We start from the raw sequence: 17,224 nt of genomic DNA on the forward strand, positions 1-17,224 counted from the left end.
ATCCGATGGCGGAAAAGAAAAATTTTATCTCTGTCCGGAGATATTTGCAGTTGAATTTGGCGATTTCCATGTGGTTGTTGTTGTTGTGCGTACCCACAAAAAAAATTTCAACTGAAACCGCTTAGCCAACTCAACTCGATTACTTTTTATTGTTGCTTTCCATGCAATTCGGTAAGCTAGCTAGTGTTTTAATTCGAATAGTTAGCAACGAAATACAGCTATTTATGCACATCTCGCCCAAAAAAAACCTTCGATTGTCCTAACCAAAAACATGCAAAGTAACGAGTGACGTCTCTTATTATATTGTAACGAATTTACTGAAATTCCGCTTATTCCAAATCTTCTGCTAACGTTCGTATCGCTAAACTGTTGAATAAATAACTCCACTATTCAATAATGCAAAATGGCCTTTATTAAAGTACTTCCGAATAACACTACTATTGCTCGCCAGATAGCGTCTTAAATCAAACTGATTGTCGCGCCTCTACTATTGCGGCCTTTTATACTCTGTGATTTCCTCGTTGCATCTTCTAGGCGCTTTCAGAATTTACTTAGTTACTGCTATAAAATTATAACTACAGATGCACGTGTATAGCTTCTCATATGCGCGTGTATTTGTGAGCGACACTTCCACAATTATAATTGCATACTTTTGGGAGCATCTCAGATAAGATATCTGCATGTGTTTGTGCGTCTCTTCTCCGCTGCGTGTACGTACATATATGTGGACATAATGATTGATCTATTGATGTTCATACAAGTCACTGCTTAGCATCGCTGAGAGATGACAGTACCCCTTAGTGTTGCTAATATTCGTAACAATATTTATCCTCTTTGACTCAACGTTTGATCAACACTTATGCTAGCTTAAAGCGCTCATTGACACCGCTTTGACGTAACTGTCCCAAAGAGGTCCAAAGTAGTCCTAAAATGATACACAGATACAAGATGGATATAGACAAATATGAAAGAATTTAATTAAATAGTTCCGAAACTGTTTAGGAGTAGTACCGAAATCATTACAAGAAAACATTCCTAAGTTAGAGGCCGCCAAGGTGTGGTGGTAGCGCGCTCCGCCCACCACAGCAAAGATCCTGGGTTTGATTCCCGGGCAAAGAAACATCAAAAATTTAGAAGCAAGTTTCTTCAATAAGAAAAAAGGTTTTCAAAGGGGGTCGCCTCTCGGCAGTGATTTGCAAACACTTCGAGTGAATTTCTGTCATGAAAAGCTTCTCAGCGAAAACTCCGTCACGTCAATCTGTAGGAAAAATTAAATGAAGCATGACGCAAATTGGAAGAGAAGCTCGGCTTAAATTCCCTTCGGAGGTATATCGCGCCTTGCATTTACTTATTTAGATTTATAAGTTGTCCCGAAATAACGAAATGGTTGTAAAATAATCTCGACACGGCCCCGAAGAAGTCCAAAGTAGTAATCCCGAAATGATTTCGATATAATTGATAAATATATATAAATATATATAAATACATATATTGGGCGCGATATATGTACCTATGTGGGGACTAGGGCGAGGTTCATTTTCAGACAAAAAAAACATACAAACGTTATAAAACGCCATCGATTTGTCTCCGAATTGATTTAAAAATTTGTATTACAAGTCGTCATTTCAATCTACAGACTGTGTTATGGAATCGCATCTTCGATGGAAGCAGTAAGGAAGGCGGTCGGCATGATGTGGTGGTGCACAGTGGCTAGTCATTGTCGGCTGGGGCGGGTCCTTGCCAACCTTACTGTTCCTGCGCCATAAACAGAAAAAAAGTCATATCATGCCTATCAAACTAGCAGCTGTCAACTTCAAAAAAACCGGCAAAAGCGCAGAGACCGACTCAAAACGCTTATAAATTCAAACTAAAACAACATCCGGCCGAACCGGATGTAACGGACAGACCGTTAAACATTCAAAATTTAAACTTCAAAAAAAAAAAAAAAATCAAACGCAAAAAAAAAATTACCGAACCGGACATGGCCTGTTACTAAAGCTGAAATATAACATATATATACAGCTTAATATATAACCAGACTCAAAATCCTACATTTATGTGCGTACGTGTGTACCTGCCACGCCTAATGTTGTGTGATTCAATTAACAAATAGTCAGTAAAGTTGTTAAAGACATACTAGATAATTCAAAAAAAAAACCTAACGATCACAACAGACATTTATTACTTGGTACTTATACCATTTACGTAACTTTTGCCCTTGTAATAACTAATGATAATAATATTATGTATATAATTTAGTCTTATTAAATTCAAATGTGTAAAAATTTTGTCTATAATTTACATTTATCAAAATTGAGTTAGTGATGCGCTTGCGTGTGTTAAAGCATTACATAATGTAATATACTATTTCAAAGATTTATCATAAATTCATTAAATTGAATAGAAAGAAAGTTGAATTGTTTACAGCCGTGGGTACGAAAATAACAATGAAAACTAATACCAAAGCTTCCGGTTATTATCTCCCCTTATTTATTTTCGTTGGAAGTTCGACAGTGTTCAAAGAAATACTTCATTTAATTTCAGAAAAGGAAAATCTTCAAACCATGTCGAAGCCATTACCGAAAATCTAATGCTTGGAAAAAAAATTTTACGAAAATCTCGCAGTCTTACTTGGAAAAGCCACAAGTTTCTGAGTTTGGCCAATTCAACTCTTCGAAGGATTTCAAAACGAACATTGATTCCCCTTCTTTTTTTTTCTTCTAACAAAACTTCAACCATCCGCAAAACTCGACGGTCCAAAAAAAAGGTGTATGGAAACCAACGTAAAACTTCGAAACTTTCTTAAAACAATCCTCGGAAGGGAGAAAAAAAATCGACCCATTTGAAATAGTTTAACCGGGCTTTATAAAACTCTCTGAGTATTACTTAGAGTTTCTTTAACTAAGTATATCTAAGTTTGTACATGGCTGGTACTTACATAGCCGCCAGAGTACGTACCGTGGGCCTCTGCCGGCGTGGTTACTGGTGATGTTGTTGTTGCTGGTGAAGTTGTCGCTGTTGTTGGTTATGACGCGCGGTCTTGGGCGCGCTGTGTTGGTACTGTTGGTGGTTGTTGCGCTCTGGTCTGAGGTGATCGAGTGAACCTGGTGGCAATATAACTTCGTGTTGACTTTTACGACCTGGATGACTTGGTACTAATTTTGGCGTTCGTTGTATTACGCTGCAGCGTACTGCTGGCCCTGGAGGCGGAGGTGTTGGTTTAAGAGTCTTCCGTTGAGGAAAGCCGTGGTCGACGGCAAAAACAGATATTCGACATAACAGCTGATCTAGTCAGTGGGCTTTCTAATTAACCACCTAGCAATTTCGCTTGTGCTTATACTATTACAAAAATGGTTATTTGAATTCGGACTTGTCGAGGCTGTCGTATCAGCAAGATTCGTTAAATGTTTCTTAAATGTCCTTTTTGGTCCGCAGGAAATTTCAAGAACGGAAGATTCTTGTGCTTCGCCACAATTAGAAGGTGTAAAAATATTCACAGAAATTATTTTGCCAATGTGCTGACCGGGTAGTTGGTCGATAAGTATGTGGGACTCAGTTAAACGGCAAGCAATGTGCAATTAATAGGAGCACTTTGACCCGTCAGTATTGGTGGTTTTCCTACTGTCGGCTTTATGTGTCGCTTCTTTTCTTTTTTCGGTGAATGCAGCTTTTCTCCTTATATATAATTTAACGTTTCTTTGTCTGCTTGTCGTTGAGCAAAAAAAAAATATGTATATGCTCTATCTTTTTGCTTCACAAAATTTTTTCCACCTTAGTTTTCAAGCCCGGAAACGCATGCCAAATTTTCGCTAGTGATCGCAGATCTTTTCTTTCCTGTTTTCGATACCTTTGCATCGCAACTTTTTGGTCCCATCGCTAGTCACTAGGTGTGTTCGCCCGAAAACGCTCCCAAGTGGACCGTAACCGTAGACCATAACAGTAGACCGTAACAACTGCAAGTACTTTATGCAGGAAAAGTGGGCGCGGCTATCGTCAGATTTTGATCATTTAAAAAAGCGCTTTACTTAAGTTATCGTGTTTACAGCCAGATGGACGAACGACATTGTTTAAATATTCCTTTTTTCATCCTTAGCATATTGCTAAGTATGTAGTATGTATTTATTGGCATTTATTTATGCCGTTACAATGTACCGTTAACCGAATAAAATTAATGTACTTTGTGCGTTATTCATAGCAAAGTAGAAAAACGACTGAATCCAAAAAATGTATATGCAAATTACAGGTTATGGGATGTCCGGAATCAAAATAGATGTATTAAGATTTACCGAGGCCATATTGCTCCAGTTAATTCGGTGAAATTTTCACCCGATGGATTATGGATTGCATCTGCTGGTACAGAAGGATCTGTTATAATCTGGGATATACGTAAAAGTAAACAAATTATGGAGTTTACTGAGCAGCCACCGGCAGCTGCTATTACATGTATACAATTCCATCCGTTCGAGTTTCTGCTAGCTGTGGGACGTGTTGATGGTACAGTCTGCATATACGATTTAGAGAGTCAAGTTCGTATATCTCAAACAGAGACCGAAAGCCAATTTTATGGTCATCCTATTAAATGCATTACATTCAGGTTAGTTAAATGTTAAAATAATTTAGTTCATTTAATTTTTGACAAGTATATTCCGTACAGTGAAAATGGCGAATGTCTTTTTGTGGGTACAGCAGCAGGTATTTCTGTGATTGGTTGGGAACCAGATCGAGAATTTGATCATATAATATCGACATGGACTGCTTTGGGTGATATGAAAGTTGTTAATAGAAAATTGGTACGTTGGTATCTTGATACGTAATATATTTTACGTCGCAGATAATATTGATACTTTTGGGGGAATTCCGTTACAGATCTGTGGTTCTTACGAGCAAAGTGTGGTCTCAATCAATGCTCTTAGCATTGATCGAGTTTTTCCATTTTACAATCCATCAAATTCAACACCCGCCGCTTTTAGTCATAACTCTACAACACGTAAGAGCTTCTCTCGTGGTAGCCAGAAGCTGAGGCTTTCAATAACAGGTCCCAAAGCATCTAGACTAGTAGAGGAGAATGAAGATAATAGGAGCCCTAGTCTAGACGGCCATTCATCGCCAAATTTGAGTTTGGAATTGGTTGACGAATCTTTATTGGAAACAGTATCTCCACCGCCAGTCTTAGTTTCAACCATATCCTCCTTGAATGGCGTGAATAGTAATACATTGAACTTTGACACACCGTACAGAGGCATTAATCACATGCATAAGTCAAACACATCACCACCATTCAATTTTACATCGATGACATCAAGCACTGGGTATAGTTCTTTTAGTGCTAACGGTATTTCTTCTTTAAATTTTGAGGGACCGAGCTCTTTAAAAATGCCAGGAGAACGAGATATCTATCTTCACATGCCGATGCCAAATTCATTTGCAAATGAGATGGAATATAATTTAAATGAAAGTAATCCGCCCATAATATCAAATTATGATCATACGGAAATGGCTGAGGATTTTCCTGTTAACCAAAATATTCATCAACAGCCAAATGGTCCCAATGCAGTTAGTTCAACATCAGCTACAACGGGACAACCTCAACAAATTCCCGCTTTTAAAAACACAAAATCGAAATCTTCAGCGAGTGTCCAAAAACGTACCACCCAAATAGCTGTACCAACGAGTGGTAGAACTAATGCTAACTCCACAAATCAAGCGCGTAATAAATTATCGCAGGTATCATCAATAAGCTCAACGGATCTACATAAATTGGACGATAATATGTCATTAAAAAAGTCGGCGTCGTCACATTTTGTCAACAAGACTAAACGTGGTAATGATACGCAATCGAATCCTAACAAAGAGAATGCACGTAATAAGAATATAAGCGTCCAAATTTATGCAAAACCCCCAACACGCTCGCGTACTACGCTAGAGTTGCGGTCGCCACAACGGCAAGTAGCCGCTGCAGCAGCAGCCCAGAGGCAAGCAAACGTGAGTGCAATACAATATAATACAATCGATTAGTCTTAATAGTTACTAAATTTTTATAGCGAATTTCAAGTTACAATACCGATGTTAGCACTATTACCAATGTAAGAATATTTCTCAGGCTTTGGTGTAAAACTTTATAACTAAATCTGCTTGTATGTATGTGCTATAATAATTGCAGATACCAGTTAACTATCGACCGGATACTGATTTACTAACACAGCCCAGTTTGAATCATAAAGGATTCACCAATCGCCCAATGTTTGACGATAGTTTGGAGATACAAATGCTGCTGGCCTCACATGAGCAAATCTTTCAGGAGCTGAACAATAGACATGCAACACTTCAAATTATTCGCAACTCCACAAGGTACAAAAAATATACATTTTCTTCTTCTTCTACTTGTAGCGATGGCGAATTTTATCGATGTTAATGGTGGGTGCCGGAGATTGATGCGGTGTGTTCCGGAAAATTGCACAGATTTGCAATGACCACGTTGAACCTTCTATGTTGTCCAACACCCTCCTTCCGTGAGGAACTTGGGCTCGCCTGGCGTCTCACTAAACAGTCTTCGCCACCGGTATGTGAGGTTGGCGATTGGGTTGGGGAAATTACGCTGACAACTTGAAAGGGTTGCGCTATACAACCCCTTGAATCTCCGAAACAAGAGAGTCTAAAATAACGTGTTTAAATAAAACAGAATGAAAATTGGGCAGTTATATAACAAATTTACATCGAACAACATTCTGCGCTGCATTCACTTCTATAATATTGACAGCAAAAATTGTTTATTTTATAGATCTCACGACATTATCGGCGCTTTAAAACAAGCTATAAAGACAGGTCGTACCGTGTTTGTTGACCTCCTTGGTGCGATAATGGAAAAAACTTCATCTTGGAATTTAGATTTGTGTCTTTTATTGCTACCAGAAATCTATGAACTCTTGCAGAGCCCACATAAATTGTAAGTTAAAAAGCATAAAACAATCTAAAAGTAATATATTTAATTAACATCAAACAACATTATATTCTCTACGCTTTAGTCATTACACACGAGGGTGTGATACGTTACGTGTGATTCTTTCCAATTTCTTGCCAATTATTCAAGATAACATAGACCCATGGTCGAATAGTTTAGGTGTGGATGTGTCGCGTGAGGAACGTCATCGTAAATGTATAGAATGTCAACATTGGCTACTGCAAATACGTAACTTACCAGAAAGTAATCATTTTGGGAGCACGTTATCTCAGCTTCAAAATCTTATTGTCAATATTTAATGAAATATTGTATAAAAATGTATAATTAGAATATCAGTCTTGTGCCCATGTTTATATTGCATTGTTTAGTTTATAACTTTATGAGATTGTTAATAATTTATTGTTAGGACGTTAAAGTGTAAAATAATTATGTTCTCCTATGTTTCAAATTGGCTAATAAACATATTTTAAGTTGCATGTGTGTATATGTGTAATCCATGACGTTTTTGTTGTTTATTTCTTCATTAGTTTTAATAGCACATTTTGTTTTGTAGATATGTGTTTACAGCAAAAATAAATACACTCATAACACAAAATAAAATTTTAAAATTCTGATTAAAAGGGGCACACGAATTAAGCTTAGGTATCAATTTATTATTTTCTTTTCTCGCTCTATATTAAACTTGTAACTTTATTTTATGAATACAGACATGATGTGAATGTAAAAACTGGAATTTAGGTTAAAATCAATAATAGGTAAGCCTATGTTTGAGGAAAACTTATCTATGTGTCTGAGCATACATATTAACAGAATTACAAAATTTTGTGAATGAATTCCTTCAAAAACTTGAATTGACAAATGAATGAGCTAGTTTTGCTTATAACATTCACAATAATTTTTTGAAAAAATAATTAAAATTTGTGTATTTCATGAAAAAGATCGTAAAGATCTCATACCTCTTTACGGAGTACCAGAACTTTTCTGGCTCTTACAATTTTTTGTTACATTTCGTAATTGAAGTTTTGAAATATGCATTTTTGGAATTCACAAGGTCTCCTATACGTTGTATATGCTATGTTTTAAACAAATTTTATATTGGAAACCATGGAAACAATATACAACTTAAGACTACAGCGCTGACTACACACTAGGGTCTTCCTTAAATTTGTTCATACATTTTTTTTTCGTAACACAAACTTTGTAACTACTAATTAAGCTGCAGCTCCAGTAGGTATTGGACCAATTTTGTTAAGCAAAGAATTTATCCGTTTTTCGAAGTTAGCCTCCAATACTTATAGCGTTTTCTTTTCTGGCAAAAGTGTTACGCTTTTTGTACGCCGCGCAAGGGTTGTAAATATATTTTGTTCTGTTCTAAAAAGCAGGTAACGCATTTACGGGATATTTCGTTCTTTTGTGAAAACCGGTGTGGCAGTGCAACTCCGCTAAACTAGCTGATAGTGACAATTTATTTTCGTAACTTCACATATTTTTAGGCGAAGAAAATTGAAATGAAGGAAATAATTGATGAATTTTTATTATCATTGACAGCGTGTTTGTGAAAATCAGCTAATACACGGGGTAGCCATTTTATGTTCTTTGCATGCACCAGAAATGTTGAAAATTTTCTGGGGTGGGAGTAACTCTATTAAGGCTTTACCATTCACTTAGCCAACAATTTATTTCAGAAAAGAAAACGTTATTAGATAGGCTTTCGAAGTTTGACATGTTGCCCTATATGGAAACTTTTTTCTTGTCAATTTTAAACACCAGTTAGGAAAAAACTAAGAAATCTGTATTTGGCTTATAATTTTTTCGAACTTTTGAGTAAAATAACAGCTTTTATCTAATCTTGCGAAGAAAAAACTTATACCAAACACCTAATGAGAAAAAAGGCAATTTTTTTACTTTTTAAGATTTCACGTTGATTAAGAAAAATTACGGAAGTTCATACTTCTCTTTTTAAGGCTAACTTCGAAAAATGAAGAATATTGTTTCGTGTTTAAAAAATTGATATTGACGATATGGATAAATAGCTACAGTGGGACTATTTTTGTACTTAACTAAATAAAAATCTATCATATTAAATACCTATTTTAATGATTAGTTTTTGAGCAAATTGTGTTACTAAATTTTGACGTGCAAAATGAGCGAATAAAATTTTTTGTAGACCGCAGTAGATATCCATAGATGTTACTGTTGTTCAAAATTCCGACGGCTTTTAATGGCATGGAAAGAAATTTTCATGGTTTATTGGAAATTTCCTTTTCAGGTATTTCGAAAATGCAATAAAACTGTGAAATTGTACTTATGTGGATATTACACTGGTGATATCCATTTGGAAGCTGGAAATCAATGAAGTTGTAATAAGCAGTAATTTGATATGCAATTGCAAAAATTTTTAGAACAGAATGTACGAAATATCTAGATTGAAAAAAAAAACTCACATAGCGAACACTTTTGTATGCCAATGATTGCATAAATTATTGTATATTAATTTTCGCTATACATACATATGTATATGTATAAATAAAAAGAAAAATATAGATTGAGAGCAATTTGAAATCCTTCCATGAATAACTCAGCTAATCGGATTGATATGAAAACGAAGACAATGAAACATTGTTTTTGTTTTTTTTACTTTGGCTTTAAAGTATAACTTACGTTTAGATATGTAAGATAATTATACATGTGTATATGCATATATACAGATAAAGTAGTAGTAAGTTAGGCATTGAAATTTGAAATTATTTTTATACAAGCAAGATTAATATAGGATTGTATGCTAACAACTACAAAATATGTATTTGCACACATATCATCATCTCATGAATTAGTAAACACATTTAATTCGAGCTTACGATTTCTCGAACTTGTTCGAGAAGAGACTTCTCGCGAGTCTCGCCTTCTCGCGAGATTCTCGAATCTCGAATTACTCGTAAGGCTCGCGAACTTCTCGACATTCAATTTAATCGATTCATTGGCTGTTTTATATAGAGCTTACGATTTCTTCTGGAGCACAAGCGAAAATTTCTACAAAACCACAACAAAAAAACACCGAAATGTAGCAACCCAGCGGGTCAGGGGGTTAGAATATACCCGCGGTAGGTATGCCTGTCGTAAGAGGCGACTAAAATACCGGATTGGCCTGAAGGTTTAATGTGGCCATATAAATCGTTCCCGAGATGGTCGGGCCAGCACCTTAATGATGCTGTGTTACCGGAGCGTACCGGATCTGTAAACGGCAAAGGACCATCACATCGATCACTCCCTAAACCTTCGGGGAGCAACCGTATCGCTACAACAACAACAACAACAACAACACCGAAATGTAGAAATGCAGCGACTGAATTGAAAGACGAGAAGCTTGCCAGTATTACGAGTATTTCGAGATTCGAGAATCTCGCGAGAAGCCGTGTTCTCCATGTCTCGTTAAAAAAATAAAATATTGTGAACAAAATGATATGTATAATAAATATGTTTTGGTTAAATGTCATTGAAAAGCAATATAATCGAAAAAAAATCACAAGTAAAAAAACCAAGTGTATAAACACTGTCCATACAGCAATTAAGTTTACGTCGAGAAGCTCGCGAGTTTTACGAGTACTTCGAGACACGAGAATCTCGCGAAAAGTCGAGTTCTCGATTTCTCGGGTCTCGAAAATCTCGCTTGTGTTCGAGAAGAAATCGTAAGCTCTACATTTATTACATTTCAAAACTGCTTTAGCACTGATACACTCTTATTAAAAGAAGAACAATATGGGACCGGGAATTATTAAATTTTGTGAGATTATTTAGCTAAATGCATGCAATAGTTTCAGTAGAGATTATTGGCGGGAAATTAATAACTTCGAAGTAAATCACATATCTGTAATATTTTTTTTGATCTTCCTCAATGAACACTATTTCCTTAACATAAGAAATAAAAATATAAAAACGACTCTGTTTTTGATCAAATAAAATCAAATATTTTTTCATTCAAATCAAATACTGCAGAAATTTTGGAAAATATCTTAAAGCAGTTGCTAAAATATGTGTTGAATTTAATAGCTAACAGCTGTTCAGATGCAATTAGGAGTGGTTATTAAAAATTAAATTCAAGATAGCTGAAGTATCTCCTATCGATAGGAAAGAATTTACCGCCATATTCAATTTTACATTATTTTTTTAATATTCTACCGCTAGCAAGGTCGAATTGACCGCACAGTGCCTAATCCTTCTCAGAAACGTATCGGGCCATAATAGTTTTTTAAAATCTGTATCTGTTTTGAATATAATATTTTTATTGAACAATTGAGCATTTCTTGCCCATCATTGGCGATTACTATTAACTAGAATAATTTTGAATAGCTTTTTAAAAGGGCCTACTTTTAAGGATTCCTGAAATAAATTATTTTACAAAAAATATTCCCCAAATAATAATTGGGTGGAACATCACTCTACTACGGAGGCCACTTCGATAACGGCCTAACTCACAATTGTTTGAAGAAAACCGATCTCTAAATTTATTTTCAAGGGATAGGGATCTTAGTTGCGGTAGGATGTTTTGGAACAAATACAGATAATGTATTAGGTTGAAAAGCAATATCCAACTATGCGGACTATTATATAGTCTTGGCTATTACATTATCACATGGTACAAATGAAGAGTTTATCATAAGAAGGGCACATGTTCACCTTTGGAAAAAATCACATCTTTGTTGTAATGTATACTTTTTTCAACTGCTACATTTTATTTCGATGAAACTGGGTATTTACTTGTAATTGGCTCATTTCATTGCCCTTTTTTGTGTATGCTGAACAATTTGAAAATGTGAATATGTGCCATTTAATAATAAACGATTCAATTAGCCGCTCAGATCAGGTGATATGGTAATATTGATATGCCACCATCACTTATCCTTTAAGTCAAATAAGAATTTCCTTCTCATTCATTTATTCATACATACTTAATATTTACACACACATATATGCAGATAATGACGAACAATTAAACATCTAAATTATCCTAGTCCATCTAAAAAAAAAAAATTACGTAAAAAATACCATTAAACGTTAACGGCATCTCTAATAAAAAACACGAAAAGATCAAACTTATCAACCCTTAATAAATATTATTATACAAATTATTGCATTTTTAATTTGTTAAGCTATGAATACACATATTTTCTGCTACCGGTTTTATTATAGTTATCTAATTTTGTTAAAAATTATTTTACAAAACCACTCATATATTCATACATACTTGCTATAAGTTTATAAGTATATCTGCAGTAAAAAGTGATTGTTTATGTATGTATGTATTCTGTGCATAATTATTAAACCGAAGTTTTATAACTAAGCCATCATTATTTCACACTCCGATGTGTCCAAATATTATTAATCCAATAGATATTAAAAGGAAATTTCTTAAATATTTTAACTTCAATTACAATTGTTTTAACTAATTTTAATGACTTCTAATATAATATTCTTATTAGGAATCGTTTGGCTGAACGTATGCAACCATTTAAGAATTTTAATAAATTATAACCCAAACTGTATTTGCAATAAAATAAAAAAAATATTTTCTACATCAAAGTCATGGTATATTTACTTTAATTTACGCCGTTTTTCTCGGGAAACCTGTGCAAGCGTACACCTCTAACAATTCAATCATGCTGCTTCTAAAGGCCTTGATTCCAGTTGAAAACCCAAAGAGAGTCCCAGTTTATTTAATTTTACTTTTCTCTAAACCGCGGCCCCTTCTTTTTTCTTTCCTGAAATTCTCTGGGCCTGAATATTTATTCCCTTTACATAACCTAGCCCGCGAAGTGGGCGAATTTCAAGGTATGAGCATTTTGACCCCGGAAAGAAAAACTAAAGAAGAAACAAACACATTTTTTTTTTATATTGGATTCCGATCGATTTGTAAATTTTTTGTGTATTTTTAAGCTAGTTCGATCTAAATGGGTTGAGTGCAAATAAAACTAGTTATTTCACCTTACGGCCCAACTTTCCTTGGCATCTTCAGGGGCGGATGTATATATTTTTAACAATAAAACATACCAAACAACAACAGTTAATGATTTAAAATAATCACGAGAAAAACATAATTTCATACACCAATAAATTGAAAACCATTCACTTACATTGATACTTAAACATTGATGATTGTTTAAATATCAATGTAAGTGAAGGGTGTACCGTTTAGGGATGGTTAAGCGCCAATTAAGTAAGTAAGTGAAGGGTTTTCAATTTATTGGTGTATGAAATTATGTTTTTCTCGTGATTATTTTAAATCATTAACTGTTGTTGTCTGGTATGTTTTATTGTTAAAAAATATAGATCCGCCCCTGAAGATGCCAAGGAAAGTTGGCGAAATAACTCGTTTTATTTGCACTCAACCCATTTAGATCGAACTAGCTTAAACATTTTCTTCAATCATAAAAGTTTTTATTTTTTCTTATCTTAACTATTGATAAATATGGATTATATTCACAGAGGAATGGTTTATACATATATGAAGATACTCATCGATGAACATACATATTTATGAATAAATGTCTGTAATGATCTACTTAAACTAATTATCCCTAAATAGTTTGTTCTATATCCAATAAGAGGTACTAAAATTGTTACTTCACAACTGGTGGCAGATAACCGTTTGATGGAGGCAGATATTCGTTAGCTGGAGGGAGATAATCGTTGGCTGGCGGCAGATAGCCGGCACCACCAGCAGCCCCTTGGTGACCATCCGCGTAGCCTGACCCACCACCCAACTCACCGATCACTTTTAGAGATTTGACTGTTTCGATTGCGTCGTCTCCTGCTGATCCGCTATGGCCACCACCATAACTAGTGCTGACACCGTGCCCACCGCCATTATTTGAGTGACTTCCTTGCTCATGAATGACTCTTATAGTTTTAACATCATTTCCACCATGAAAACCACCACTCTGGGCATTTCCTACATAACCACCTACATGATCGCTGTCGTGACCACCTCCATGGCCGCCGTTGACACGGCTTTTTTCGTGTATGATTTTAATCGTTTTAACTTCGTCACCGCTAGTTGCGCTGCCAGAACCAACACCATAATTATATCCACCGCCAACTGATCCGCTATCATATCCTCCCGCTGTATTGCCTCCGTAAGAGCCACCTTCTTTTGCGTGACCACCCCCATAGCTCTGAACTCCGTTAGCTTGCTCGTGAATTACTTTAATTGTTTTTACCACATCACCTCCAGAAACACCTCCATGCAATCCACCATATGATCCACCGCCGCCATGACTATAATCGGCATTATCAGAATGGCTTGAAGAAAATCCATTGCTTACAGAATGTTCGTGGATAACTCTGATAATCTTCACATCCCCGCCGGCAATGGCTCCATTGGCGCCACCACTGCCATAACCACCATGCCCACCATTTCCGCTATGGTGACCACCAACTGCACCTGCATTTTCGTGTATCACTTTGATTATTTTAACATCTCCTCCGCCGTGCCCACTAAAATCTGCGTGCGCCGTTGAGCCACCATGGCCGCCGTGGCTACCATGGCTTCTACTGTGACTATGTCCACTTTCGTGAACGATTTGGTATGTTTTCACATCGCCACCGCCGCCGGATCCACCATAATCACTATGACCACCATGTCCTCCATGCACACCATGCCCTCTACTGTATCCACTTCCACCGCCAACACCTAGAAGACCTGCTGAGCTTAAAGCCACCAATGTAGCAAGTATACAAGCAAATACCTGCTGACAAAGTAATTATTATCACGGAGCTTGGTTCACATTTAAGTAAATTTTACCTTCATTTTCTATTTTCTTCGTATACGAGGTAAATGGAAATACCGAGCTGATTGGGTTAATGAACATCGAAACTCGAACTGAAGCTGCTTGAGTTAAAGTCAATCATTTATACTTAAAACAAAAGACTGAGGGCACGTACTTTGTAATCATAATATAGTCGAGCCATTTACCAATGCAGAAATAGTGTTGGTGTTTCTAATTTTTTGTTGTATTAATCATCATCATTAAAGCCAAACGCAGTGAATGAGTGACCCCAGACATGACTACCCAAACACCAACCCAACTTACAGCATTTCGATGAACTATTGCATCAAAACGAAACATAGAGAGAAAAGTAAATAGTAAATAGTCGTTATCGCGTTTACTCAATATCAATACCCGAAAAACCAATGTGTCCGGTACGTTTTTATGTTTTTAATTTGTTGTTGTTGCTGTTGGCATATCAATTCTATTTCAAATTGATGCGCTGTATTTCTCATATAAGCCTAAAGGTATAACACCAATGTTGCAAGTTCACGCATTAATTAACGATTTCGATGTGATCTTTTCCAGTTTTCAGTAGCCATTAAATATGTATTTTGAAAATATTGTCTCTCTCTGTTTTTATACCTAGTTGTCACAAGCAAAGAGCGTGTTATAACTTTGCCCACATACCAGCGGCTTTTAACGGAATAAACGGGTTGCAATTGCTATAGACTTCCTTATATCGCGAAAAGTGATGCACAATATAATTGATTCTTCTCCACTTCTGGGCATTGGTACTGAGCAGCATTACCTTAGGGCCTCATTTTCTATTACGAAACGAAAGTTCGTTTGGCCCCAGAGAGGAGTATCTTGTGTATTTGCACTATGTTAAACGATGGCAACGTATCATTTGACAACTGCTTTCGCCTTTCTGTTTGATATTAAGAAAGAAACCAAAAGGCCGAACGAAAACGATAGAGACTACCATTGCTTGACGAAATCGTTTGGAGGCGAATCGTTCATCTGATCTCTCATTCGCAACACAGAATGAAGCCCTTAGTCTTGTAGTGTGAACCTTTGGTCGGATTAGATACTGCAGCCCTTTATATAATTATTTACTACCTTATGAATCTAAAATATTTAGATTAAAGAGGATTTAAAAAGGTATGAATTTCTGCAATATTAAAAAAACGAAAAAATAAGCTTTAAATTGTGTTATGTAGTTACACATATATTAGGGCGGGTCGATTTAAAAATCGCTCATTGCTCTGTGAAAATCGTATTCTAGGGATCAAAATAAGAAACTTTGCCGAAGGAACCATACCTCTAAAACGAATTCTGATGTCCCCCCCTTTGGGTCGAACTTTTGTGTAGGGGCAATTTCAATTCTACCTGCTGTGTCTTGTGGTGGCTTAAAAAAACCAACACAAGCAATTTTCCGATCTGCAACTGTGTCACAGTGATACCTTCATTTTTTAATTTTTGAAAACTTCAAAAAGGTTGTAATGTAGGACTTTCAGTTTGACTAGTTTTTGTGCTCTAAAGTTATGTCTCAACTTTTGAAAGTGAAATATAACTACGACGGACTGGACTACCTTCATAACTGATCCTGTAAGAACGGTTCACGACTTCTCACCATCGACCGAAGAAAGATGGAAAAGGCATAAACAAGGAAACTTTGTAAAGAATGAGCTAGATAGAGTATATCGGCATAACCAAAGGAGTGTTCGTAAGCAGGCTTATTTGTACCGAGAAAATATATGTAAGTATTTCAAAGCGGCTAAATTGAACGGTAACCACGCCCACTCTTTCAAACATATACCATAGGCAATATTGAAGTGTAAACTGAATATATGGACGAAAAAAATTCCTGATGGAGGGAATCATGTTTATTTTCTCTGAAAAATCAAATCAGGTAAAACAAAAATTATATAAAAACGAAACACCTAATGTAGATATGCACGTAAGTATGTAAGTATTTCCAAACAAACTATAATTTCAAAACGAAACACTTCCACATATGAAGAAGTCAACAAGTTGTAGCTGTGGACCATAACACAACAAACATCTGTAATCAAAGATCAGCCGGAAATGAGCTCATTTAGTGAGTTTGTGAGTGATTAGTATACATCCACATACAACCACCTTCATGGAAGCCTAGCAAGCTGTAGTTTTTTGCAAACACAAAATATATGTAAGTATTTGAGAAAAGTTTATTTAACTCATCAGAGTTTACAATACAATTAACATAAAATGGGGACTTAACTATTAACACGACTTTATCCCAGGGGTCGAAACTGTTATTCCTTTTATAATATAATTCATTGCAAAACTATTAATTTTGGTCTTTTAATATACTTGGATCAAGATAAAAATTATTTTCGGATTGTTATTTTTTGAGTCCGATAGAAATAGTTAAATTCGGACTTTTAAATTAAAAAAATTGTTTGTTTCGGATAAGCCATTTCTTTGTTATCAAGCGGGACTTTTATTTTGACCTTAA

General features: G+C 35.7%; 2 protein-coding genes across 6 annotated transcripts in view; one reads left to right on the top strand and one right to left on the bottom strand.

Moving 5' to 3' along the window:
- kat80 (katanin 80) overlaps nucleotides 1–10,401 on the top strand; it is a 46,029-nt gene extending 35,628 nt beyond the window's left edge. For 3 of the 4 annotated variants that reach the window (XM_067778418.1, XM_067778419.1, XM_067778421.1), the window contains 7 exons: nucleotides 4,244–4,594; nucleotides 4,655–4,790; nucleotides 4,867–5,982; nucleotides 6,042–6,083; nucleotides 6,161–6,348; nucleotides 6,779–6,943; nucleotides 7,023–10,401. In XM_067778418.1, the coding sequence (XP_067634519.1) occupies nucleotides 4,244–4,594; nucleotides 4,655–4,790; nucleotides 4,867–5,982; nucleotides 6,042–6,083; nucleotides 6,161–6,348; nucleotides 6,779–6,943; nucleotides 7,023–7,257 (2,233 nt within the window). In that variant the 3' untranslated portion in view covers nucleotides 7,258–10,401. The remainder of the gene's footprint in view (nucleotides 1–4,243; nucleotides 4,595–4,654; nucleotides 4,791–4,866; nucleotides 5,983–6,041; nucleotides 6,084–6,160; nucleotides 6,349–6,778; nucleotides 6,944–7,022) is intronic. The other variant, XM_067778420.1, reaches the window with a different exon arrangement.
- Nucleotides 10,402–13,272: 2,871 nt separating this feature from the next.
- Nucleotides 13,273–14,904, bottom strand: LOC137247485 (uncharacterized). Of its 2 annotated transcripts, none has more exons than XM_067778428.1 (2): nucleotides 14,757–14,904; nucleotides 13,273–14,700 (listed from the first exon to the last, which is right to left on the bottom strand). In XM_067778428.1, exons 1-2 carry the CDS (start codon nucleotides 14,760–14,762, stop codon nucleotides 13,573–13,575), a joined length of 1,134 nt encoding a protein of 377 aa, XP_067634529.1. In that variant the 5' UTR covers nucleotides 14,763–14,904; the 3' UTR covers nucleotides 13,273–13,572. The 2 variants fall into 2 exon arrangements, with proteins under 2 accessions (XP_067634529.1, XP_067634528.1); XM_067778427.1 differs by having other exon boundaries at nucleotides 13,273–14,703; nucleotides 14,757–14,847.
- Between the last annotated feature and the right edge of the window lie 2,320 nt (nucleotides 14,905–17,224).

The sequence above is a fragment of the Eurosta solidaginis genome, chromosome 4 (genome assembly GCF_040869045.1).
Source record: "Eurosta solidaginis isolate ZX-2024a chromosome 4, ASM4086904v1, whole genome shotgun sequence".
NCBI lineage: Eukaryota > Metazoa > Arthropoda > Insecta > Diptera > Tephritidae > Eurosta > Eurosta solidaginis.